The sequence below is a fragment of the Peromyscus californicus genome, unplaced genomic scaffold, assembly GCF_007827085.1.
Source record: "Peromyscus californicus insignis strain IS unplaced genomic scaffold, ASM782708v3 Scaffold_5__1_contigs__length_169319896, whole genome shotgun sequence".
Taxonomy (NCBI): domain Eukaryota; kingdom Metazoa; phylum Chordata; class Mammalia; order Rodentia; family Cricetidae; genus Peromyscus; species Peromyscus californicus.
This window is the reverse complement of record NW_026294573.1, coordinates 18,700,227-18,727,501: the sequence shown is the minus strand read 5'-3', so window position 1 is coordinate 18,727,501 and position 27,275 is coordinate 18,700,227. Positions and strand designations below refer to the sequence as shown.

Here is a 27,275-nt window from a genome sequence, read left to right as displayed (position 1 = left end):
CAGAAAGACACAGAACAGTCCCAGTGGGGCCAGCCTCGCAACCTTGACCTCATTGCAGCAGCTCTCCGCTACGGAGGGTGCCCAGCCTCCAGTGACACTCCTGGGGACGGACACACAGTGATTTCGTGACATTGCACCTGCAGGTGTCACCATAGGCGGCTGCCGATCAGACCCCTGCCACGGCAGAGCTGACCAGCGAGGCCAGGAGCAGGTGCTATGACCCCTCCCTCTATAATGAGTATGTGCTTCCTAGAGTATATGATTCCTGCTCTGAGTGGTGGGATGCTCAGCCCACAGCAAGAATGGGGTCTTTGGAGTGAGAAGCCACAGAGGCCAGCAGAGGGTATCACATCCCCTGGAACTAGAGCTGCCATGTGGGTGCTGCGAGTTGAACCTGGGTCCTTTGGAAGAGCAGTTGGTGCTCTTAACCTCTGAGCCACCTCCTTGCGTCCCAGTTTTAGGGAAGTGCCAGCTGTCACTTTTAACCAATGGCTTTCCAATTCACAGGCACAGGCAGTGAACAGTGCAGCTTGTGGGCAGACGCAGGCATCTGTGGCCCGCTCGACTGCTGTGCAATGAGATCATTCCAGAAAGCAGGGCAGATCCTCCTTTTCTGTTGACCCTCAAACCACTTCCGACCCTAACTCCGCTAGATTCCATTCTGAGCACCTGGGCCTGTGTGCTGCCACCTTCTGGACAGTGGTGGGATGGCAGGACTGCCCGAGGATTCTCAACCACCCCCTTTCAACCCTCTTGTCACAAAGAAGGGATGAAATGGACACTACATCAAGGCCCAGGGTGGACACTGGACACTAAATAAATAAATGAAAGAAATAATAAGATCCTAGGTAAGATGGCTGGCAAAGGGAAAAAGAAATTATCCCAAACAAAGAAATAGAGGAAGAGCTTCCGAAAGTCACCGGAAGTGATATGGGAAAGCTGGCAAAACAGCAGAGTCACAGGGAGAAGTGAGCTGAACACAGCCTCGGCCATGCCGTCTCTGGCCGGGAGAGGGGGAACAAGCCACTTCTAAAGCAAGCGACCTGAGACCTGAGCATGCCCACAACCCTCACAAGCCTCAAATCCAGCTACCGGCTTAGCAGTGTCCAATGAGACAGTGATTGGTGTGGCCTATGAATCAGCGGTAGAAAGAAATCCCATTGGCCACACCATCCTCAGAGAAAATCTATTGTTAAAACAAACAACAAAACAAAAACAGACCTACTCCAGGCACCTGAGATCAGGGATTATAGAGAACATGACAGAGAACAGAGCATCCCCACCCCGGGAGAGGGACAGCCTATGTCCTAACTGGTACCTTCCCTAAACTGCTCAACTCCTAATCTGAAGCATCCCCAAGGTGGACTAGAACGATGGGATTAACTCCTGAGTTTCAACCTTATATCCTATCCGGTACCTTCAAACTGCTCAACTCAGAGACCCCGCCCATCTCAAGTCTATAAAATTATGGGATGCCCTGTGCTTTATGAGTTGCTGTTGAATCTCCTATCCCAGATTACCCGAGGCATTACTGAAAGGCATTCCACTTGAAATCCATCTCAGCTCTTCTCTCTGCCGACTCTGAAAAGAATCCTTATTATTTAAGATAACCCACAGATCCAGGAGCGACAACCTGACCCACCATGGCTCCTGGGGGAGAGAGAGAGCTATGCAAGGCAGGAGGACTGGATGCTGACGGGGCTCAGGCTAGGAAACCTACAGAGAACTTCACCCTGCAGCTGGGAACAAATCACATCAACTGAGAATTACCCCGAGTTTGATAGCTCTGATATTGAGACCAGTGGATGCATCAGATTCTGGGCCCTGGGCACGTTAATTTGTCTCTCCCTCCTCTAGCCCAAGAACTCTGAAGTTCCGGGGATGTGTATGATTTCCATGGCAGCATTCCTCTACAGTGGTGGGTTTAAAGGAAGCTTTGAAAATATAAAGACCGGTCCTTTGCCCAGGCCAACCTCAGCTTCTCACACTCCCAACACACTTGGGAGACAGCAAAAACATGGACCCATGGATGCACAAATATGAGGTCGGCACCAGTGGACCTCAGTCCAGGTCAGACTCGGCAACAATATAAACCACAAGAAAAGTAAGAGTCCACTGAACTGGTCAATGTGCTGAGACTACGTGACTCTTGAGCCCTAAGTCCTAAATGAGACACCTGTGTCAAAACCCAACCCCCCCACCCCCCACCTCCCCACCCTCCACCTCCCCACCCCGGCTCAGGGAACATCTACAAAGAGAGGCAGAAAGAATGTTAGGAGCCAGAGGGTGGGGAGGAGCATTGCACGATGCTGTCTTTAGGACCTGACATGGCCATTGTGCTCACAAACTCACCTCAGCTATGGCTGCCTGCACACGATGAAGGCGGTAAGACCAGTCACCACCCCAGCAGGCAGCGAGCTATAACTGAGTTATTAGCAGAAAAATTAGGACATGACAGGATGGAGAGATGGCTCAGTGGATAAGAGCACTGGCTGCCCTTCCAGAAGACTCTGGTTCAATTCCCAGCACCCACATGGTAGCTCACACCTGTCTGTAACTCCAGTTCCAGGGGCTCTGACACCCTTACACCAGTGCACATAAAATAAAATTAATTACTTTTTTTAAAAAAGAAGAAAAAGGAGATGACATGAAGGGGGTAGAGGAACAGTTGGGAGGACCTGGGGAACAAGGTGAATGTGGAGGGGATTCATATGATCAAGACACATTGTTTACATGTGTGAAATTGCCAAAGAATAAATAAAAGTTATTCTATGTTTAAAAAGAAAGAAAGAAAGAAAGAAAGAAAGAAAGAAAGAAAGAAAGAAAGAAAGAAAGAAAGAAAGAGACAGACATTTCTGTAGAGATCCACAGAGGTTTCCTAGTGAGAACTTACTCAGGGTCCCAGAATGTGAGCTTGCTTTACCCAGTAGGGCTGCATAAGGGGATGATTTGACCACGGGCGTGGTTACCAGGTGTTTGGAAGGGTCTACACTTGACTGTGCAGTGTGCTTTGATCTTGCAAGGGGGGAGTCTTTTGCCCCGCCCCTTGACATTGCTATAAAAAGCCCTTTTGAATAAACAGAAGGGGCCATTGGGTAGTGATCCAGGCCCTCCTGAAGCTATCCTGTGTTTCTGTCTTTCTCCTCTTGTTATCTTTCTATCTAAGAGTTTCTTATCCCTCTCTCCTCCTCATAGGAACTTTTTTAAAAGGTGGGAGCTGGCCTCCCACACGTTTCAAATAATAACAAAAAGAGAAAGAACCCAAAAATTCAGCTGACCCTCCCTGGCACTTCTGATCTTTGAAAGCCCAGAGAGAAACTGACTGTGCTGGCTAGTTTTATGTCATCTTGACACAAGTTAGAGTCATTGAAAGAAAGAAACCTCAACTGAGAAAATGTGGCCATAGGTCCAGGTGTAGGGCATTTTTTAAATTAGTGATCGATGCGGGAGAGCACAGTCCATTATAGGTGCAGCCATCCCTGGACTGGCAGTCCTAGGTTCTGTAAGAAAGCAGACTGGGCAAGTCATGAGGAGCAAGCCAGTAAGAAGCACCCCTCTATGGCCTCTGCATCAGCTCCTGCCTCCAAGTTCCCACAGGGTTTGAGTTCCTATCTTGGTTTCCCTTATAATAGACTATGGCTCCAGATAAGTAAGCCAGATAAACCCTTTCTTCCCCAAGTTGCTTTTGCTCATGGTGTTTCACCACAGCAATAGGAACCCTGACTAAGACACTAATCCAGAATATCATTTTTAATTCTTGATTTTCCCCCTTGTAAGTCTTTTTTGCCCCCTGAAGTTTAGTAGGACTTTGACTTTCACATATATAAAAATGAAACGTTATGTTTATTGTTATTCCTCTTTGTGTGCACATCTAATTTTGTTTATGTAATTTTCCCCCATTGGCAGCAATATTTTCCCCTTAGTTCCTCCCTCTTCCCCCATGTTTATTTTATTTTACCTTCTTAATCTTTTTAAAATTTAAATAATTAAAAAAGAAAGCCAGCCAGGCGGTGGTGGCACACACCTTTAATCCCAGCACTGGGAGGCAGAGCCAGGGGATCTCTGTGAGTTCGAGGCCAGTCTGGTCTACAGAGCGAGATCCAGGAAAGGCACCAAAACTACACAGACAAACCCTGTCTCAAAAAAGCAAAAAACAAACAAACAAACAAAAAAAGGCCAGACGTGATGGTGCAGACCTCTAATCCCAAAACCAGGGAGGCAGAGGCAGGTGGATCTCTGTGAATTTGAGGCCAGCCTGGTCTACAGAGTGAGTTCTGGGACAGCCAGGACTACACAGAAAGACTCGGTCTCAAAACAAACAAACAAATATGTGTATGTATCTGAATGTGTATCTGTGCACCATGTGTGTGTACAGGCCCAGGGAGATCAGAAAAGGCGTCAGACCCCCTAGAACTAGAGTCGCAGGAAGATATGAGCCACTGAGTGGGTGCTGGGAACCGAACTCAGGCCCTCCACAAGAGCAGAAAGCATTCTGAACCACTGAGCCATCTCTCCAGCCCCTGTTGCTCTTTTTAGTATTTTAGCTATTATTTTTATACCCCTTCTTGTACTGACCTAATTTTATTTTGAACATCCTCATTTACTGAACAATCTTCTTGTCTCCTCCCTTTTCTCCTACTGTTTCCAACCTCACACCCTCTGCTCTTTCCTGCAAACGCCTTCTCCTTCCTCCTCAGGTTCATTTAACCCTTTGTCTCCTCCTCTTTCTCTCCGTTCCCTGCCTCCACGTTGATCTCACCTGTGCTAACCCCCCACCCCCACCCCGTGGACCTTTGACTCTGCAGCACTCTACAGTTTCCCACAGGCACTGGCGATGTCACTGGTGGGCTGTCACCAGCTTTAAGCCTGTTTCTGTGTTTCACACGGCTTGGCAATGCTGCTGTTCTTCCGACAGTTTGTTTTCCCCTTGCCAAGAGATGCTGGGGATTGAGCCTCCGAAAAGAGACAGCTCAGTGAGATCCTCCCCCAAACCGGGCTATCCAAAGCATCCGACGCAAAACTCCCAATGCAGAAACACAAGACTGAGGAAATGCAAGACAGCTGGGCTCCCCCAGGAGCTCCTCGCTCCACAGCAGATGATCTACTGAACTAGGTCAAGTGTCAAGTGAGTGATTCAAGTGTTTCCTGGTAAAAACGACGGAAGAGGATACTATACGCAGACGTAGCCCATCCAGCTCCCAGGAAAGTCAACATCACCGACCCCTGACATTTCCCTTCTGCTTCACCCAATGTATCAGTGCTTCCCACTGGTTTATTATTATTTGACTCATTTCTATTTTCACCCCAGATTTCAATTTTCTTGCTGACCTTTTCTTCCAGGTTGTTGATTTGCTCATTCATTTTGTTGACAAGAAAGCAACATGACTCCAGACTGACTTCCAGACTAGTGAACATACATGCAAAGGATTCTTGCAAACTGAGGGGCTGGAGAGAGGGCTCAGTGGGTAAGGCACTTGCCACAGTAGCATGAGGACCAGAGTGTGGGTCCCAGCACCCACATTAGAAGCCCGGCAGACATGGAGGCCCCTCTGCACTCAGGAGGTGGAGATGGAGGATTCCCTGGGCAAGCTGGCCAGCGACACTGAGTCAGTGAGCTCCGTGCTGAATGAGAGACCCTGCTTTAATAAACAGATCAAGGGTGGCACCTGACGTCAACTTCAGACCTTCACTCGTATACACATACAAGTGAACGCATGTAAATGGGCATACAGGCACACACACCACACACACATGCCAAAGTAAGTGAATAGGTGACTGAGTGGGAGGCCAGTTCTCTGGGGCTGACTTACATGTGAGACAGACAGAGATCCCCAAGTCCTGCTTCATATAGGTGAGCGACCTTTGTCACACACATGTGCTCTGGGCAGCGGGGGTTGGGGTGGGGGCTGTCAGTACTGCTCAGTGGTCATGGCACAGGTGGGGGTGGCACCAGACAAGTCAGGACCTTAGTTCCCAGACGGTGACCTGTAACATCGCATTGCCTATGCAACATATGCATTGCATTGTCTGACCATCGATGACCCCGCTGCCATCCTCCCTGGGTTCATTCCCGAGTGTGCAAAGTGATCTCATCTGCTTTAAAGAACACAGCCCCACAGTTCCGTCTATATCTAAGGGAGTCAGCCCTATGAGTCACTGCACAAAGACACTTTGGGACCCGGTCCAGCCCAGGAAGCAGGCTCCTGAGCATGAGTTGACAGGCACTCCAAGTGTGAAGAGCAGTTTGCATAGTGCAGAGTCAGGAGTGTCTGAGTGTTTCCCCTTCACTGCTTTACGTGGGCCAGCCCCTGTCCTGGTGCATAAAATCGTCAGCAGATGGGGTGGCCTCCCTGAGTATTATCTGATAATATTCCAGCCTCAGTTCCTCTGGGAAGCCAAATTCCCACAGGGCTCTGGGGTCCCGCATTCCCACCTCTGAATTTAGGCCAAGTTCCCCCTTTTCGAAATTTCAGCATCTTAAACTGTGGGGTGTTTCCAGCAATGTTCACCTGTGCTGCGTGTGTTTGTTGTCTTGGTGTTACATGTGTTCCTGCCTCGGTGCTGCATGTGTCGCTGCCTTGGCACCTGGCACCATACATGCTGTCATGCCACACGATGCTAGTGGTCACTACCTGAAACACATCAAGTCAGATATAAGTTACAGAGTGTGGGTTTTATTTTTTAGTTATATTTATTTGTGTAGCTGTGACAGAAGTGTGGGGGTCAAAGGACAATTGGAGGGAGTCGGTTCCCTCCTTCCACCACATGGGTCCAGGACTCGAACTTAGGCTGTCAAGCTTGGTGGCAAGTGCCTTCACCTGCCGAGCCCTCTCGCTGGCCCAGAGAACAGGGTTCTTACTGGGCACTAGTTTCTACTCTTGTAGAAACATAATGGCTTAATTATGATATCTTACATATTTTTACTTTATGTGTAGAAGTGCCTGACTGTATGTCTTTGTACCACATGCATGCAGAGCCCACAGAGGCCAGGAAGGCACCTGACTACCTGTGACTGGAGTTAAAGATGGTTGTGAGCCTTCATGTGGTTGCTGGGAATTGAACCTGGGTCTTCTGTAAGAGCAGCCAGTGCTCTTAACCACTGAGCCATCTCTCCAGCCCCAGCTTAATTATGAGAAACAAAGACTTTCAGTATTTTTCTATCATCATTCCTCAGCGGGTATGAAATCAGCACATCTCTGGGTTGTATTGTGTTGGAATACTTGATATTAAGATTTAATTGGGGTGGCTTACAGTTTCAGAGGTTTAGTTATTATAAACATGGTGGCATGCAGGGAGACTTGGTATTGGAGAAGGAGCTGAGAGGTAGGCTTTGGGCTTTCAAAAACCCATGCCAGGCCCAGACTCACTTTCTCTGTCTCTCTGTCTCTCTGTCTCTCTCTCTGTCTGTCTGTCTCTGTCTCTCTCTGTCTCTCTGTCTCTGTCTCTCTCTGTCTCTGTCTCTCTCTCTCTCTGTCTTTCTCCTTGTGGATCAAGACTTGACTCACAGGTAACAGGAAGTAACCTGTCTCACTGGGTGTAGCTAGAGGATATACAAGACCTCAAAGCCCACCTTCACAGTGACACACTTCCTCCAACAAGACCACACCTACTCCTGTTAGGTTCCGAGAGTCATCCCACAAAAGACTACCATTCACGTATGCAATCAACAAGAACATTTGTTTCTCAAGGGTAAAAATTCCAGTGTGCAGGGGTCAGCCAAGATGACCCCGAGAGAAGCTCACAGGCTCCTTTTAAGCACAGCTAGGGGGGGGATTCCAGCTGTGGTTAAGTGTACTTTGAAGTGATTGGGTATAGACCATTATTGGTACAGGAATATCATCTTGTGACTAACTCATGACATCTGGTCAGCAATGGAGGTCATAGTGTCTGGGGTCTGTTTGCTGTGTCAGGGGTCTGTTTGACTGAAAATAGCAAGAACAGTTCCTGCTTGTGGCCAGGTGGGACCCTGATTGGCTACCAGACCGGACGTACTTCCTGAGGGTCTGGTTGAAGCCAGATATGAGACAACATAGGATGGTGGGGTAATATGGGGCAGAGATCTTAGCAAACTGGCCCTGGGAAAAACAACAACAAAAAACCAACTAGCCCTGTTAGGGTCAGTCCTGTTATAAGAGGGGATGACAGCTTCACTCTAACAAGGCTGCACCTCCTATTAGAGCAACTCCCTTTGGGGGCCATTCTTTTCAAACCACCATAAACTGTGAACAAAAACAAACTCTTTCTTTTGTAAGTTGCTTCTGGTCATGGTGTTTATCACAGCAACAGGAAAGTAACTAATATACTCCAATAAAAATCTTAGAAAATGCACTTGTGCCACAGGAAGAGAATAAAATGGCTTCTAAATCCACTACCACCCAGAGATGGCTCCATTCATGTTTTCATACCCTTCAAGGCTTCGTCTCTGTTGATGGTGGGATGAGTTTTACCAGGCTGGTGCTGTCTGTGGGTTATATGTGCTGTTTCTCATTTCAGAGTGCTCAGCGAATCTTGACCAGGACATGATGTTTCCACCATTGTTATTGCAAAGTCTGTGTTTGGTGTATCGGTTACTTTACCCATGGCTCAAACCACAGACCTGACAAAAGCCACCTAAGGAAGGAAGGACTTCCTGTGCCTCGTGGTTTGACAGTGTAGCCAGCAAAAAAAAAAAAGCCGGGCGGTGGTGGCGCACGCCTTTAATCCCAGCACTCGGGAGGCAGAGGCAGGCGGATCTCTGTGAGTTCGAGGCCAGCCTGGGCTACAGCGCGAGATCCAGGAAAGGCGCAAAGCTACACAGAGAAACCCTGTCTCGAAAAACCAAAAAAAAAAAAAAAAAAAAAGACAGTGTAGTCAGTCCATTGTGGCAGTCCATTGGAAGGCATAGTGGTAGGAGTGTGGGTGACTGGTTACATTGTATCCGCAGTCTGGAAGCAGAGAACAATGAAAGACGGGGCCAACTCACTTTCCATTTTTCACTCAGTGGGACCCCCAAAGTGCAAAATGATACTGCCCAAACTTCGGGTGGATCTTTCCAACTCAATTAATCTAGACACTCCCTCACAGATGTGTCCAGAGTCTTGTTTCCACGGTGAACTATAGACCAATCACTGTCTATCGCTATTGTGAATAGACACCAAGATCAAGGCAGCTTTTATAAAAGAAAGCATTTAATTGGGGGCTGGTTTACAGTTTCAGAGGGTTAGTTCATTATCATCATAATAGTGAGCATGGCACTGGAAAAGTAGCTGAGAGCTACATCCTGATCCACAAGCAGAGAGAGAGAGAGAGAGAGAGAGAGAGAGAGAGTCAGAGTCTGGGCCTGGCATGGGTTTTTGAAAGCTCAAAGCCCACTCCAATGACACACTTCCTCCAACCAGGCCACACCTCCTAAACCTAATCCTATCAAAGAATTCCACTCCCTGGTGACTAAGCATTCAAATAGATGAGCCTATGGGGGCCATTCTTATCCAGCCATTACAGTGAGTCTGAATCCAATCAAGTGGACAATCAAGATTAATCACCACGTCTTACCTTGGATGGAAATATTGTTATTCATTTAACCAAAGCCAGAGACACAGAGTGCCCTCTTTCTCTTGTGGGCTGTGTGTGTGTGTGTGTGTGTGTGTGTGTGTGTGTGTGTGTGTGTGTGTGTGTGTCTGTGTCTGTGTGTGTCTGTGTCTGTGTGTCTGTGTCTGTGTGTCTGTCTGTCTGTCTTTACTGTGTCTGTCTGTCTGTCTCTGTGTCTCTGTGTGTGTGTTTCTCTGTCTTTTTCTGTATCTCTTTCACACATACAAAATAATGTTTCCAGTTTATTTTTAAATTACATTATTTGTTTGTTTGTTTGTGGGGGCTGTGTGTAGTGTGGCACCTGAGTATGAGTTCAGTAGACAATTTGGAGGAGTTGGTTCTTTCCTTCCACCCCGTAAGTCCCAGGAATCCAACTCAGGCTGTCTGGCTAGGCAGCAAGTGCCTTTACCTGCAGAATCATTTTGCCAGTCCCCAAATTCTTTATCATCTTAGTTTCTGTTCTAGTTTGCCTTCCATTACTGTGATGAACACCATGACCAAAAACAACCTGGGGAGATAGCTCAGTGGTTAAGAACACTGGCTGCTCTTCCAGAGGACCTGAGGACCTGAGTTCAATTCCCAGCAACCACATGGTAGCTCACAACCATCTATAATAGGATCTGATGCCCTCTTCTGGTGTATAGGGATACATGCAGAGCACTCATACATAAAATATAAATAAATAAATAAATTTAATTTAATTTAGTTTAAAAAAAACTGAGGAAGAAAGCATTTATTTCAGCTTACACTTCCAGGTGACAGTCTATGACTGAAGTCCTGATTGAGTGCTGAGTGCTGGCTCATTCTCAGCTAGCTTTCACATACAGCCCAGGCCCACCTGCCTAGGAATGGTACCACCCACAGTGGGCTGGGGCTCTCCTATATCAATCATCAACCGAAACAATCTTTCACAGACATGGCTGCAGGCCAATCTGATCTGGACAGTCCTTCAACTGTGACTCCCTCAAATGAATCTAGGCTATGGCAAGCCCATAGCTGGTGCTAACTGGGACATGTCCCCTTCATTCCTGTGTGACCTAGACAATCACAGCTAGGGCACCTCATCAGATTCTGTAGTTATACTTTCTTGTCAGGATTGCCAGCCTGTAAATAATGACATACAGACTTATTATAAATTATAAAAACTCAGCCTTAGCTTAGCTTGTTCCTAATTAGTTCTTTTAACTTAAATTAACCCACATTTTTAAATCTGTGTTCTTTCACAAGGCTCATTACCTCATCTCTGTACTGTCCATTGAAGCGTAAATCTAATTAATCTTATCAATAAAAACCAGGTTGGCTGGCGAGTCCATCTTTCTTCTCCCAGAGGTCTCTCTGCTGGAAGTCCCACCTATACTCTCCTGCCTAGCTATTGACCATTCAGCTTTTTATTACACTGATCACAGCAATACATCTTCACAAGAAGGTTCCTTCCTCTCCTGCACCCCAGGAACCCCAAGGAAAGCCTTCCTGCTCCACAGATCTGGTGTGGCTGCTGCTTGTCCTAATGGCCAGTTGCCTTGGTCCACCACTATCTCCTCATACCATGGGTCTCTTCTTGGTGCTTTGTGGCCCAGCCCTCTGGATATAGTCTTCCCACTCCAGCTTGTCCCTAAATCATTAAAGCCCCCTTCTCCACCAGGGTCCATTCCCAAGGGACTTTACTACAAAGGGTTGGTTCCCAAGGGGCAAGAGACTGTGGGTCCAGTCAGAACTGGGAAGCAGTCAGCATCCCCACAGAAGAGTGCCACAGGACTGCGGTACCTGTGCTGCTCAGTTGTTGTTGGGTTTTGTGGTTTGGGGTATTTGTTGTTGTTGTTGTTGTTGTTTGCTTGCTTTTGTCAACTTGACATAAAGTAAGGTCATTTGAGAAGAGGGAAATAACTCCATCAGATTGTCCTGAAGAACCATTTCTTCCTTAACCGTTGGCATGAGAGGGCCCAGCTCAGTGTGGGCAGTGCCACTCCTGGACTGCAGGATGGACCTGGGTCTGTAAGAAAGCAAGGCGTGGAGGGTAAGCCAGTAAGCAGCTCTCCTCCATGGCCTCTGTCAGCTCCTGCCTCCAGATTCCTGACCTGTGTGAGTTCCTGTCTTGCCTTTCCTCAACGACGGACTGTAACCTGTAAGCTAAATAAACCTTTCCTTTCTGAGGTGCTTTCAGCCATGATGTTATCAGAGCGTAGAAGACAAGTTAGGGCAGAGCCAGGGCTGGTCACATGACGGAGCTGGGAAACAAAGTTGAAAGAGTCCCAGAGGCGATACAGCCTCTGCTAGGGTGCCACCCAAATGGGGTCCCAGTGAGTGAGAAGTACCTGGCTTCTCCAGTGTGCCCCCAGGGCCTCCCATGGGCTCAGCCTGTCAGGAGGCCACTGGCAAATCTGAGGCATGTCATTTCTACAAATTATGGATAGGGTATATCTGGTTCTCGGGTTAGATAACTTTAGCAGAGGTTCAGGATTAAATTATAACACAGAAAAGAAAATTAGCTGGGGGGTGGTAGTGCACGCCTTTAATTCCAGCACTCAGGAGGCAGAGGCAGGTGGATCTCTGTGAGTTCAAGGGTAGCCTGGTCTACAAAGCAAGTTCCAGAACAGGCTCCAAAGCTACACAGTAAAACCCTGTCTTGGAAAAAAAAAAAAAAAAAAGGAAAGGCAGGAAGAAAGGAAGAAAGGGAAGAAGGGAGGGAGAAAGAGAGAGAGAGAGAGAGAGAGAGAGAGAGAGAGAGAGAGAGAGAGAGAGAAACACAAATCCATAAATCGGAGCCCCTTCCATCCAAACGCCAATCCCAGGGCTGAGGGCACAGCTCAATGTAACTTACTTCATTCTCATGTGAGGTGGATGGGTTTGATCCCCTGGCTTTGCAGTTGGCAATGGGACCAGGCAAATTGCTACAGGGCAGGGTCCTTTATCGTGTGCACCCTATACCTAGCCCAAATAGACTTCTCCCATCATCTCTGGGGCCCAGCAAGAAGGAGAAAAACATTTCTTAAACACACCTTTGATACCATGAAGTTCAACTTCATCTCCATGGACGCTGCTGTCCAGGAGTGCTCTTTGAAGTGGAATAAGAGCTGGGGGAGGAGTTTCAATCCTCACTACCCCAATCTAAAGTCCTATGGTATTGCCGATTCTGGCCTCTCTAACGCAGCAGAAAGAACCCCCTTGGTTATTATTACCTTTTTCTCTCTGCATGCATGTGCATGTTTGTGCGAGTAGGGCCAGGCATATATGTGTGGAGCTTAGAGGACAGCCTCAGCCTCAGCACCTGCTTCCTCTTTCTTTAAGACAGCATCTCTTGTTGCTCACTGCAGCATCCTCGGGCTAGCTGGACCACCAGTGTCTGCAGGTCCTCTTGTCTCTCGCCCAGCCACCTATAGGAGTTCGGGGATCACAGACATTGGAACTGCATGTCCATCCAGCTTCACTGAGGTTCTGGGGTCTGAACGCAGGCCTTCATGCTTGCTTGAAAGAGTCCTCTCCACTCCAATTTCCCCCTACTTTTTATAGCTTCTTCATCCAAGATTCAAGTTTAAGATCGCCTGGGCTTCCCACCTCAACCGTCTTGCCAGGAGGCGGCTGTTCCAAGTGCACACTGTTCAGCCTAGGGGGACGGGATAGGTGCCTTAAGCCCCCGGCATTTCCTCCAGCCGGAATCAAGCCAAGGAGTCATTGCTGAAGCAGCACTCCGATTGCCCCCTCACTTGCCCCATTCTTTTCTTCTTGTAATGAATTCTTAGGGCAGGCTTTGATATGTGCCGATTGCTGTCTGATAAGACTGTCTTTGGGCTTTGCCTTTTCCCTCTCAGTGTGCTGATACACCACCAGGGCCCTTGGGATGAATCAGTCACCAGACCAGATAAACAAGCCCTTCTGCTGCTGGTGCCTCATCAGCACCCAAGAAGGGAACCTCCCTTGGATCTCACCCAGGCCCTGGAATTCCTCAGCACCAGACTAGGTACCTTTGGACCCCTGCCCCCACGGGGCCTGGATCTTACTCTGCTCTCCTCTCCCCGCCCTACGCCAGGCGGAGCCAGCTGCCAAAGCGGCAAGACTTCACACACAGCCCAGCCTCCTTGCAGGGTCCAGAGCCGAGGTCCAAAGGGGCCCTGGGGGGACCCAATGAAGATACTACTGACCATCTTAGCTGTGGGAACCCTAACCGGTGAGTGCTTCCTAACCTGTCCTCAAATGCCCCTGCCCCAACAGCCAAGGAGCACATTTGCCTCCTCGTGCCCCAAGAGCCTCTTAACAACCAGTTTCGTTTTCTTCCTTGCTGGCACTGGACTGGGTGCCGGGTTTTTTTCTGGAGACAGAGCTGGCCTACTCCAGGTAGCTGGAGGGGACGCTAGAGTACCCCTAGACCCTAGCTTCTTGAAAGGACTCAATTGACCTTCCAGTATGCAGGCATTGGCCAGCTGTCCGAACTGGGGGTGCTGAGTCCCCACACTTCAGTAGGTAGAGTCTTAGCCTGGGGGTGGGTACCCACTTCGTGTTCAGCTTCTGACTAAGAAGAGGGCGACAGACTAGACAAAGCTGGAGTTAGGCCATCCATTGCCTCTGCCCTTGTCTCCTCGGGCCACTCTGGCTGGATCAGTAAAAGCACTTTCCTTCAAGAGTGGCCAGATGGGCTGCACTAACATGCCGGGGTGCCCATAGAAATGAGACTATCACTGTGAAGTCCAATAAAGTGAATTTGGGGGTTCATACCTGTGAGAACCTCACATGAGCTGTGGGCATGGTCTGATCTCCTGAAATGGTTCTCAGAAGTCGGAGCTCAGACGTGATGGAAGGAAGTGGTCCAGCCGTCTCATGGACCTCCTCCTTGTTTAGTGCAGAATTCTGTCCCTAAAGAAACAAACCTGCTCTGGCTGCTCTCTCCAAACAGTACAGATGGGCCCTTAGTATCAGCACGACTTCCTCACAATCCAGCCTGTGACAGGCTGTGGAGATTAGAAGCAGCGATCCCAGCCACCACCTCCGCAATTCCTCAAAGCGTGTTCTCTTATGTCCCACAAGTTGTGGTGTGGAGCTGTGACTCTCCTGATACTTTAAGAGGGGTGCGGGAGCAGAAAGGAGCCCTGAGGTGACAGGTCTCTGACATGAGCCTCAGACACAGGCTCCCACCCCAGCTCTCAGGCTGGCTCCAGGTCACAGTGCATGTTGGCTATGCGTTTGTTTGGTTTTTTTTTCCCTTAGCTCCCACACCAGCTGATACATTGTTTTTCCACGCAAATGTGAAACCTGTCTTTTATAAAGTGGCTGGACAGCCAGACTCCTCACCATACATCTCTTCCTTTCCCGGGTTTCACAATGTAGACTTTCAACCAGGAAGTGTAGGGATGACGCAGGCGGGAAGGGGAAAGCAGATGGATTTTAAGAGGGAAAGAGGAGAGAGAGAAGCCTCGTTGACCCCCTAAGTTAGGAGGGGCTCTGCCACGTCAGAAAGCCCACTCGGGTCCTCCCCACCCTGCTTCAATCAGGGATGCTCCCAGCTTCTCCCAGCCCAGACATCCTCCCCGGGACTGTCCCCAGTAGCAGCCTGCCCTGCAGCAGAGTCTAAGCCACCTGGAGGGGACAGACAGACCCCAGCCTTCTCTCAAATCTACTCTCTCCTGTGTGGGGCTCACCCCCCATGTCCACCCAGAAGCCTCTACTGAAGTCTGTATTACTTCTGCTGGTCTCTTGTCCCCAGCCAAAGATCCACCCCAATAGAGAACTCTAGAACTGGCCTCGAATCTGCCCAGCCCAGGATCCGAGCAGAATGATAGTCACATCTCAGGCTCAGCAGCACAGCCACCACACCGGGTAAAGGCAGTGGGAACACTCGAACCCTGTCTCCAAGGTCCCACTGGGAAAGCCTGGAAAACAAAGATTGCCACAGCTGCTGGCCCAGCCTGACCCAGATTTGGGGAGGTGTAACCGGGGCACCTGCAGTAATAAGAATGGGCTGTTCCGATCGATCGTCTGCCCACCCTCACCCCTGCAGCGCACAGATCCCTCTTGAGAAAGCCATGTAGACTTGGACTGTAGGAGTAGCTACCCTCCCCTCAAGCCCTCCATCTGCTGGTGGCTGTAGTCAGGTGTGGGGGAGGCAGGCACGTACACATCAAAGACCTGTGTACTCAAGGCCTTCACTCAAAGCTCTGCACCTGTCCCTTTTCCCACCCTCGCCAACCAGGCTGTTCTAAGTATGTTCAGAGCTGGAGCAGCTCAGCCGCCATTATCTGCCCCTTCTTCCTCACCCCAGGTGGGGTCTGGTGCTTCAGAGGCAGCAAACCCTCCCTGGTCACCCTGGGACCCAGGCCTGTCCGGCCCTTTCCTTGTCTAAAGCTGAGCAAAAGGCCTGAGCTGGAAACAATGGCTGACACACAGGTTCTGTTTTAGTCTGGGGTTGGGGTTTGGGGGACTAGGGGTTGAAGCCCTGCTCTGTCTCCGAGCTACACCCCCAGCCTCTGTTGCAAATTCCCTAGCCTGTCTTCTGTCCTTCTCCCTCCTTCCATCCCCCCACTTGAACTGGTGCCCCCCCCAGGACTCAGATCACTAACGTCCCCACTTAGCAGAGGTGGAGGAGGACATTCCTCCTCCCCCCCCACCCCCCCCACACACACTCCTGCTTTCCAGCCCCTCCCTTACACTCGGGACAGGCGGAGTCCTATGGAGTGCTGGTCACCCACCTCGCTCTACTGCTCAGTTGAGCAGTCCATGTAGCCCTGGGACCTTGTCAAATGCTAACTGTGACACTGGTCAATAGTACTCATGACTAGCTCATTCATAAAATGGGAACAGCAGTAGTCACCATCTCACAGGGTGGGCGTTCAGTGAGTGAAGAGGCTGGGGCCGGTGGCTAGCAGTGGCACATCCTGCCCAAGCGGCGGCTGCTGCTGTTGTAATCGTTGTCTGTTGCAAAGTAAGTCAAATTGTCCCCATCCTAAACTGAAGGAAATGAGATCAAATTGCTTAAACAATTTCCCCATGGTGACCCTGTCCATTCGTCAGCATCCTGCGCCCTAGAAGGTCTCAGTGTAGAAAGCTCCTTTGCCATCCAGCATGGCTGGTAGGTGGGGACTGAAATGGGAAGAATTCGCAATACCTTCTTCACCACTGTGTGAAAGGATTGACTTCAGACATGTGCTGCCTTGGGGCTTTTACCTGGAACACTCTAAAATAAGATTAAGGATGCCAACCTCAGTGTTGAAAAGTGAATGAGACAGTAAGTATTCACAGGGTGTAAAGAAGTCTGACAGCTTGATTACTGCTGGGAGCGGGGGTAGAATTTAATGCTTTAGGAAACCCCTTGGTAATTCCCTCAAAAGTTAAGAATAAAGGCCAAGGCTCAGCAGCAGAGTGCTCATCTATCAACATCTCAGACCCTGGGTTCCATCCTCAGCAACGCAGAAGATAAATGAATAGGTAGGTAGGTAGATAGATAGATAGATGATTGATAGATAGGTAGATGATAGATAGATAGATAGATAGATAGATAGATAGATAGATAGATGATGGATAGATGATAGATAGATTATAGATAGATAGATGATTGATGGATAGATAGGTAAATAGGTAGATAGGTAGATAGATAGATAGATAGATAGATAGATAGATAGATAGATAGATAGATAGATGATAGATAGATAGACAGATAGATAGATGATTGATAGATAGATGATAGATGATAGAAAATGTTCTAGAATTAGGTAGGTAGTGACATCTGTGCAGGGTGGGGATGATCTCAGAAGACAATGACCTGAACACTTTAATGGTGGATGTCTTGGAGTGTAAACCATGGCTCACTAAGCAGGGTGAGAGCCGGGAGCAGCACTGAAGAATGAGGTGCCCCCCTCCTTGAGGGGGGATCCTCAGTGTGCCAACCCGCTGGCTCACCCTGCTTTCTCCTCCCGCAGCTCACACTGCAGAGGACACACCTAGTCTCCTTCAATACGTGAAATTCCAGTCCAGCAACTTTGAAAACATCTTGATGTGGGACAGTGGACCAGCTAGCACCCCGGACATGGTCTACAGCGTGTTGTATAAGAGGCAGGTATCTCATCCTACCCTACCCTCTCCTGACCCTGCTCTGCAGCACCTCCAGGACATCCCCAACTCCAAAAGTCCCCACACAGACAAAGCTCTGCTCCTTTCTATAGCCCTCACAAAGGGAAGACACAATAGAGTTAATAGTACAGGCAGTGGAGTCAGACTGAGTGTGAGAGCCAGCTCCAACCATGTAGCCTTGGACAGTCAGGGAAGCCTCAGTTTCCCCATCTGTCAAGGGTGGGTAATGACAGTGTGCTCATCACGGATCTCAGGTGGAGTAAGATGGCATCACTAGAGTGCATGCCCTCTGTGTGATAAAGTACTAACAACTGATTGTCATGGGCGCGTCTGGGTCCACGGAAGCTGCACCCATGCCTCCTACCTATGTCTAGCTCCAGCACCTCCACAAAGCCCAGGTCCCTTCTTGGTCCTGCCACTTCAACCTGTGGCAAGTCACTCTCCATCTCTGAGCCTCTGTCTCTCACCTGTAAATTAGGGCTCACGGGGGCTTGTGAAAGGCTAGGTGGGAAGGAGCACAGAACAACTCAAGCTGGCAGGGTTCTGTCTGGTCATCAGATGCCCACTTCAAACCCTTGGTCACAGCTTTCTCCTCTAAGTGCAGCTTCCTCCCTTGAGAACAACACAAACACACCTATAAGGACCATTGTGAGAGCTGACCTCAGCGCCCGCACAGACGGCTTTGATGCTGAGTCAATACCAGATGTCCTTATCACCATTAATAAACCACAGGCCCAGTGTGGCTCTTCATTCCCTGCCTGCCTTCACCTACAGGTACGGAGAGACAAAGTGGCTGGCCAAGGCAGGCTGTCAGCGGACCAAGCAGAAGTCCTGCAACCTGACTATGGAGACAGGCAACTTCACCGAATTTTACTATGCCAATGTCACGGTTTTCATCTCAGGAGTTCAAAAAGACTCCAAGAGAAGTGAACGTTTCAACTCACTGCAATACAGTGAGGGGGGGTACCTGCTCACTTCAGGAAGGGGAGAGGCTGGCCACACATCTGGGGGGAGGGAAGAGGCTGGCCACACATCTGGGGGAAGGGGAGAGGCTGGCCTCCACATCTGGGGGGAGGGAAGAGGCTGACCACACATCTGGGGGAAGGGGAGAGGCTGGCCACACATCTGGGGGGAGGGGAGAGGCTGGCCTCCACATCTGGGGGGAAGGGGAGAGGTTGGCCACACATCTGGGGGGAGGGGAGAGGCTGGCCACACATCTGGGGGGAGGGGAGAGGCTGGCCACACATCTGGGGGGAGGGGAGAGGCTGGCCACACATCTGGGGGGAGGGTAGCGAAGGGAGCGTTCTCAGACCTTCTGGAGTGGATGGGGACCCAGCAGATCTCTGCACTCAGGGATATGGCTTTCAGAGAAGGTATTTCCAGGCCAGGGCACATCCCAAGGAGTTGCTCCTTTTCTTCTACCTCTATTCAGAACTTCTTAGGTCAGAGGAGGCCCCACCACCACAGCTGGGGCTCCGAATTCATTTCCCCACTCTCTTGGTAGCCCTTGTCCATCCTCTCAGGATGTAAAGCCCTCCAGCTCTTCCTTTGTTGCTGAGTCTTAGATAAGATCCGGTTCCTCCCTTGGCCCTGCCAGTCCTGCCTAGCCCAGTCACAGGTAGAACTCTGCATTCAGCAGGTCTCATTCTCTGCTGGTTCCTGCCTCAGAGCCTACACTGCTCCTCAGGTCTGGGGGCTTAGTTCACCATAGACTCCGAAGAGAATCCCTGCCTCCAGCCCTGACCACCGGTCAAAGCCAGCTGAGATCTTTATTCTTTATCTTTATTTATTCTTCATCTCAGTGGCCCTCGGATTCAACCAAATGCAAATGAAAAATATTGGGGAAAATATTGCATCTGCACTGAGAGTCTGTCCACGTTCTTCTTCCCTTTGCTCTCTGGGTGATACACAACAGTTTATATAGCACTTACATAGTATTAGGCGTTATCTGTTAACGGTGCACAGAGACCGTGTTAGGCTGAGCACAGTACTGGGCCACTCTACACAATGGACTGAGAACAACAGATTTGTGCATTGGTGAGGCAATCCAGAAGCAATCCCCACAGACACTGAGCCCCTGTGCACTGTTCATGTCGTCCTCACGGCTCAGGTCACAACTGGCAAAGACCACATTTGCTTATTCTCAACCTCCCCAACAAAGACACGAGCTTCAGGACAGCCTATGGGACCCACTGTGTTCCATGCCATTAGCAGAGTGCCTGGTACATAGAAGAGACTCCAGATGTGACCACAGAATGGATGAATGAATGAAAGAATGAATGAATGCCAGGTGCCAAACCCTATACACACTAAGCACGTGGTGATGTCAACTGACTTACAAAGTCACAATTCCCTGTGTTTTGAGAGAGGCTTTTTGTCTGTAGCCCTACCTAGCTTGGACATCACTTTGTAGCCCAGGCTAGCCTCAAAATAGCAATGTCTTGGTTTGCTTCCTGTTGCTGTCATAAACACTGACCGAGGGAGACACGGGCTTCTCTAAGGCTTACATTTCCAGATCACAGTTCATCATTGAGGGACACAAGGCAGGCTCACCGCAGAAACCATGGAGGAAAGCCGCCTTCTGACGTGCTCACAGACTCACATGCAGCTAATTTTCTTACATAGCCCAGACCTGCCTGCCTAGGGATGGCACCACCCACAGTGGGCTGGACCCTCCTACATCAGTTGCAATCAAGAAAATGCCCCACAGACAGGCACACGGGCCAATCTGATGGGGGGATTCCACCTCAGCCTCCTGATCTAGTGTCACACTCTTGTTCTGGAACCTCTTTTTTTTTTCTATATAACAGTGTCACGAACTTTGCCCATTCTAGGAAACATTTTCCTCAACCTGATTTCCCATAGCTATGAAACAACCCATTCTAGTGGAATCCTAATTCCTTTTCCTTTCTGAAGATATTTCTCTCCATTTTCCTTCTTTTTTTATGATTTCTTTTTTACATTTATTATTTAGTTTTGTGTGTCTATCTGTCTGTGTGTCCATGTCTGTCTGTGTCAGTGTGTGTGTCAGGATGTGTGTCTATATGTGTGTATGTGTGTGTCTGTCTGTATGTGTGTGTATGTGTCTGTGTGTGTGTGTATGTGTTGTGTGTGTCTGTGTGTGTGCGTATGTGTCTGTGTGTGTGTATGTGTTGTGTGTGTCTGTGTGTGTCAGGATGTGTCTGTGTGTGTATGTGTCTGTGTGTGTCTGTGTGTGTATGTATGTGTGTATGTATGTGTCTGTGTATCTCTGTGTGTGTATGTGTCTATGTGTCTCTGTGTGTGTATGTATGGGTCTGTATGTGTGTATGTGTCTGTGTGTGTGTGCGTGTATTTGTCTATGTGTGTCTGTGTGTGTGTGTCTGTGTGTGTCTGTGCGTGTGTATGTGTCTGTGTGTCTGTGTGTGTATGTATGGGTCTGTATGTGTGTATGTGTCTGTGTGTGTGTATGTGTCTGTGTGTGTGTTACGATGTGTCTGTGTGTGTGTGTCAGGATGTGTCTGTGTGTGTGTGTCTGTATGTATGTGTGTCTGTGTGTGTATGTGTGTGTCTGTGTGTGTGTGTATGTGTGTATGTCAGGATGTGTCTGTGAGTATGTGTGTGTCTGTGTGTCTGTGTGTGTTGAGGTCAGAGGACACCTTTTAGGAGTTTGTTCTTTCATTCCATCATGTGGTTTCCAGGGACTGAACTCAGATCATCAGACTTGGTGGCAAGCACCCTTACCCACTGAGCCATCTTGCCAGCTCTAGCTCTGCTTCTCAGTTTCGCGGGAGTAAATTCTTTGGCTATGATGGTCTAGACCTTGGAGAGCAACAAATCCTTGTTAGACTTGTGCAAATCAGATTCAGGGCAAGTGGGACGCATGAACTCCTGAAATTGGATGACAGATTTTGGTGTGCTGACATTATCATGGACCAAAGCACCAGAGCAATCGTCATATTATTAAAAAAGCTACGCAGGGGCTGGAGACACAGCTCAGTCTGCTCTTGATATATAGCTGTGAGGACTTGGTTTGAATCCCCAGCACCCATGTAAAAAAAGTAAAAATAAAAATTGTCAGGCATGGGTGTGCCGGCCTGTGACGCCATCACTGCCGTGCTGACAGGTGGGGCCTGGGAGCTCAGTGGCCAAGCAGCCTAACTGAAACGATGACTTCCAGCTCAGTGAGAGGCCTAGCACAAGACACCCAACACTCTGACCGACAAACTAGCTCAGCAGTCAAGAGCACTGGTTGCTCTCGCAGAGGACCCGGGTTCGATTCCCAGCACCCACATGGTAGTTCACAACCGTCTGAACTCAATTCCAGGGGATCTGACCCTCTCTTCAGTCTCCTTGGACACCAGGTACACATGTAGTACATAGACAGACATGTAAGTGCAACACCCATACACATAGAATAAACCCAATATCCCCTCCACGTGTACACACACACACACACACACACACACACACACACACACACACATACTTTTTTTTAAAGGTATTGTAAAACAGAGAAGGTCATTTGGAAAATTCCATCCTGAGAGAGCAGAGTCTTGGCAGTAGAAGCGATAGCATTGGACCGGGTATTATTTAGACTCTGTCTGGACTCAACAGCCATCGATACCCCCAAAATTGTCATTGCAGCAGACTAAGGGGAAGGGTGTTCCAGGCACATATTGGGGATGCCAGGGCTAGGATGCATCGAGGTGGAACTAACGGCATCAGATGCAGGCCTAGTTCCCTTCCTTCCTGAGTACCTCCCATCCACCCTCTGTCACCCCCAGGCAGCCTCATTCTTGAACAACAGCCACTCAAAGGCCTCTCTTCACATGTTGAATTCATCACTGCTCCACAAATCATTCTGAGCTTTTCTCTCTCCCCCTTTCTAGCTACCATCAAACCACCGGCTGTGACCTGTATCCCCAAAGTGCGGTCCATCCAGATGCTAATCCACCCCACATTCACACCCGTCCTCTCGGAAGATGGCCACCAGCTAACTCTGGAGGAGATTTTCCAGGACCTGTTCTACCGCTTAGAACTCCATGTCAACCACACCTACCTAATGGTAAATATAGGTCATATCCCAGACCTTCCTGAACCCCCTTCCCTCCCAAGAATATCAGTCTGCTTTCGGCAAAAGTGATGCATTATATAAAACAGCACTTCCCCAAAAATGTCCTTGTGGGGTTCCTAGAATCCTAGTGGGGTCATGAGCCACGACCGACCTCTGTAGGCTCACATATTTGGTAGCATGCTCAAGGGAGGTCCTCCAGAGCCAAGGCTTCAGTTTTGTACCATGCAAACTGTTCATATTTAATTTTATACCATACAAACTTGTCATATTTAATTTTGTACCGTGCAAACTGTTCATATCTGTTGGACCAGATTCCTTTGCTTGGTTGGTACATTGATTGGTGTTTGTTTGTTTGTTTGTTTGTTTGAGGCAGAGTATCACTCTGTAAGCCAAGATAGTCTTGAACTCACTACAAACTCATAGCAATCCTTCTGCATCACCGCTAGTATTACAGGCTTGTGTCACTGGGCCTCGTTCAGAAAGCTTTATTGTTTTTTTGCCTAATATCCTCCAGTATCCCAGAGAACAATATAGTTCTATTAATATCTCCAGTCCTTCTCTTTCTCTCTTTTTTTTTTAAATTTATTTTATTTATGTTTCAAGACGGGGTTTCTCTGTGTAGCCCTGGCTGTCCTGGAACTCACTCTGTAGACCAGGCTGGCCTCAAACTCACAGAGATCCACCTGCCTCTGGCTCCCAAGTGCTGGGATTAAAGGTGTGGGCCACCACCTCGCAGTCAGTCTCTTTAGAAAATGTTGGAGCCATGGGGCAGCATCCATACCTGTGTTAGTAGTCCTTGCCTAGTATGTGCAAAGCTCTGGATTTGGTTCCCCAAACCACAGAAACCAAGTGTGCTGGTGTATGCTTATAATCACAGCTCAGAGGTAGAGGCAGGAGAATCAGGAGTTTGGGACCATTCTGAGGCCGCAGGTTTGACCTGTGTGAGTCTGTGTCTAAAAAAGAGAGAAAGGAAATTAAAATCCTGGAGTGAGCCCGGAAGTGTTTGGGGAAACTGTGTGTCAGGAGTGACTTAAGATGGGTCCTAACAAGAGGTCAAAAGGCCACAAGTGGCAGACAGTATGCAAATGATCCAACTGTGTACACTCCCCTGTGTACCATTAATCCATGACTCAGTTGGGTGAACCTTTATTTCCTTCTCTGCAGTTCTGGAAAAAAAAAAAAAAAATCCCTCCAAGAGTGAATGACCTAGTGGGTGGGGGAGGGGTTAAATCAAAAATTGGAACAGGCAACGAGGCATGTCAGCTCGACAGGACCTAAGAGACTGCGGAAAACTCTGGGGTGTCCATGCCACTTTCTGAGGCATGCAAGCATGTCACTTATCTTCATCACAGCTCCCTGAATGGGAGCTAGCATCCTCATCTTTGAGATGAGAAGACACAGACTCAGAGAGCTTAAGCCACTCACTGGACAGGGTCACATTTGTGAGCAAAGCCCGAAGTTACCCTGGAGGGCCTCCATCTGTGGCGGCACCATGATCAGAAAGAGAAGCAGTACCAGGCACAACGTTTTTGAAAAGCCCAAAGCTGGCTGTTCTGGCTAGAGCGTGAAGCCACAGGAGGCCGTCTTCCCGCACACACACGCATGCACGTGCCTTGGACCAGTGGCGTCAGAACCTCCCAGGGAGCTTGGTCAAAGAGCAGCTCCTGTGGGACCTGTCAGAAGTAACTCAAGGGACAATAGGAGTCTCAGAGGTGTCAGGAGGGGTGTGGCAGAGCTGAGTGCTGCAGGTCACAGAAGCAGGAAACACAGAGAGAGGACACAGGAAGAGGCCAGGGCATGACTCAGGCGGGCTTCAAGGACACACATTCAGTGGCCTCCTTCCCCAGAAGACCACTTCCCACCTCTCACTGCTTCCTAGTGAAGCCATCAGATTACAAACCCATTAAGGGATTGATCCATTCATCAGGTCAGAACCCCAGCAATTCCGTCCTGAACACACTCTCACAGACTCAGCCAGGGACAGCCTCTCGGTCCCCTAAGTGGCTCTTAATTCAATCAAGCTGATGAGACGGACCATCAGCTCCCCCCACCCCCACCCCAGTCTGCTCAGATGTTTGTAGCGGCCTGTCTGAGACCTGGATTGTAGTGACCATCCCACAGGGCACTCCTCCCTCGCCTTGAAGCTGGAGAACCTCGGGTGTGGAAGCACTGTGGGAGACAAGCTTGAGGAGCCTGTTGGGACTGTGCTGTAGGGGCCAGGGGTGCAGGTGGTGGAGGATTCCTGCAGTCGTCATGGCAACAGCTAGAGATTAGCCCATCATCAAAGCAGCTCCTTCTGATAAATATTTGGGTTGGACTAAAGATTTTATGATTCCTGATTTCTAATTTAATTTGGCCTGTGGTCCGTGAGCCTGCTCTATCTGAATTAGTCTTTTTTTTTTTAAAAAAACTCATGAAGGTTTGTTTTATGGCCTGCCATCTGCTTGGCTTCTAAAGAGAGTAAGTGTGTTTGGAGGTGTAGGGCAGTGTGCTCTGCAAACACCAACTAGATAGTGGAGCCCAATGGAGCTCTCCCATCTGTATCTTTTCTGACGGGGGGGGGGGGGGGGGAGTGGAGTGCCTGTATTGTTTTTTTAGCTAATAAGAGTACTGGACTCTTCAGCTAGGCGTATGAGTTTATTTATCTCCCTTTAGTTCTGTGCATTTTTCTGTCATGCATTTTGAAACTCTTATGAAACACATGCATGCATGATTTCTCACATCTCCCTGATAAGTTGGCCTCTAGTCACGATGACATCCCTTTTTGTCTCCTTGTCTCCACTTTATCTGACATGGATATTGCTACTCCGGTCTCCTTATAGTGTGTATGGCAGATACATACATATATATTTAAAGGTTTATTTAATGTGTATCACATGCATGCTTGGTGCCCCCAGAGGTCAGAAGAAGGCATCAGATCCCCTGGAACTGGAGTTATGGATGGTTGTAAGCAATTATATAGGTGTTGAGAACTGAACCTGGATCCTGCAAAATTCTCGGATGCTCTTAACCACTGAGCCATCTCTTCAGGCCCCAAAAGAGAAGCTGGAAAGATGGACTCTGATGTGGGTCTCAGGAACCTAACTCTTGGAGTTTGGGTTTTCAACTGTAGCCTTTAATGTCTGACTATCTATCCAGCCCTGGTGCCTTTCTATAACCATTCACCTTTAGCCTGTGTCTTTATATTTAAAATACATCTTTGCAGACAATATCCTGACAGCTTCCCTTTCGGGGTTTATTTTGTGCATGTATGCCCATGTAGGGGCATGCATGTGTCACGGCGCATGTGTGGAGAGGTCAGAGGCCGTCTTGCAGGAGCTGATTCTCTCCTTCCACCACTCAGGTTTGAACTCAGGCCCTCATCCTTGGCGGCAAGCGTCTTTACCCACTGAGGCACCCCGCAGGCCTTTTTCACTGACAGGCGACTCATATGCCATAAAAACACATTCTTTCCTCACCATTTTTGTAACGTGTGGACTAGAACTCAGAGCCTTTCAGATGCTAGGTGAGCACCTGGCCACATGCCCAGACCTAAAGTCACCCTCTTAAGGTAGAGTCCGAGGTTTTCAGCACACCACAGAGGGGCACCACCATCCCTCCGACTTACTGCGATTCATCCTGTCCATTTGTCTTCAGGCTTCTGTCTTCTCTCCTTCCCAAACCGTTGTTAAGGCCACTCTGCACTTTTTTAAAATAAGATATTGTTCAGTTCTGGTTTCCAATATTTCTATTTACCAGACACTACTGAGATTTCTTTCTTTCTTTTTTCGAGACAGGGTTTCTCTGTGTAATTTTGGTCCCTGTCCTGGAACTCACTTGGTAGCCCAGGCTGGCCTCGAACTCACAGAGATCCGCCTGCCTCTGCCTCTCGAGTACTGGGATTAAAGGTGTGCACCACCACCGCCCGGCTTTGAGATTTCTTTACTCGCTGCACTTTGTGCGTGTGTAAAGGGGCACAGGTGCCAGGGCACGAGTGTGGAGGTCAGAGGACATGCAGGAGTCAGTGCTCTCCTTCCTCCAGGTGGGTCCCGGGGATTGAACTCAGATCCCCAAGCTTAGCAACAAGCATCTTTATCTGCTGAGTCATCTCACCTACCCTCATTTATTCATTATGAACATATTTTCTTTTACTTCCTTGAACACAATTTGACAGCTGATTCAAAAGTGTTGTGTGTTAAGTCCAACATTCTGGTCACACTGGGGTCACAGTATCCTGAATATTATGAATGCCGCATTGAAGTGACTCTGGATTGTGTTAACACCTCCAAGGGGTGTAGATTACTTTTTGTTCTTTTGGGGGGTTGTTGTTTGTTCGTTTGTTTGATGTAACAAAGTCTCCCGCTGTAGCCCAGGCTAACCTGGAACTGATCGTGTAGCTAAGGTTGGCCTCAAACTGGCAGCTGTCCTATCTCTGCCTCCCGACTGCCACCGTGCTCGACTTCCTGGGGTGTTTTTGCGTTAACTTGGCTAAACTCCACTCTCTGACGTCTCCACTCAGTCTTTATTTCATCTAGGCTTGGAGGCTGCCTCACGCATGCAGTGTGTATGTGAAGGCATCCAGGGGTAGGGCTGAGTTCACACAGAGACCTGGGCCTCCTCC

The 27,275-nt window shown here is 48.9% G+C and overlaps 1 protein-coding gene across 1 annotated transcript in view; it reads left to right on the top strand.

Annotated features, from left to right (window-relative positions):
- The first annotated feature begins 13,161 nt into the window (after positions 1–13,161).
- The window catches only part of Il22ra1 (interleukin 22 receptor subunit alpha 1), a 30,964-nt gene continuing 16,850 nt past the window's right edge, over positions 13,162–27,275 (top strand). The window contains exons 1-4 of the mRNA XM_052718322.1: positions 13,162–13,729; positions 17,469–17,601; positions 18,394–18,572; positions 22,491–22,666. Coding sequence (XP_052574282.1) covers positions 13,318–13,729; positions 17,469–17,601; positions 18,394–18,572; positions 22,491–22,666 — 900 coding nt within the window. The 5' untranslated portion in view covers positions 13,162–13,317. The remainder of the gene's footprint in view (positions 13,730–17,468; positions 17,602–18,393; positions 18,573–22,490; positions 22,667–27,275) is intronic.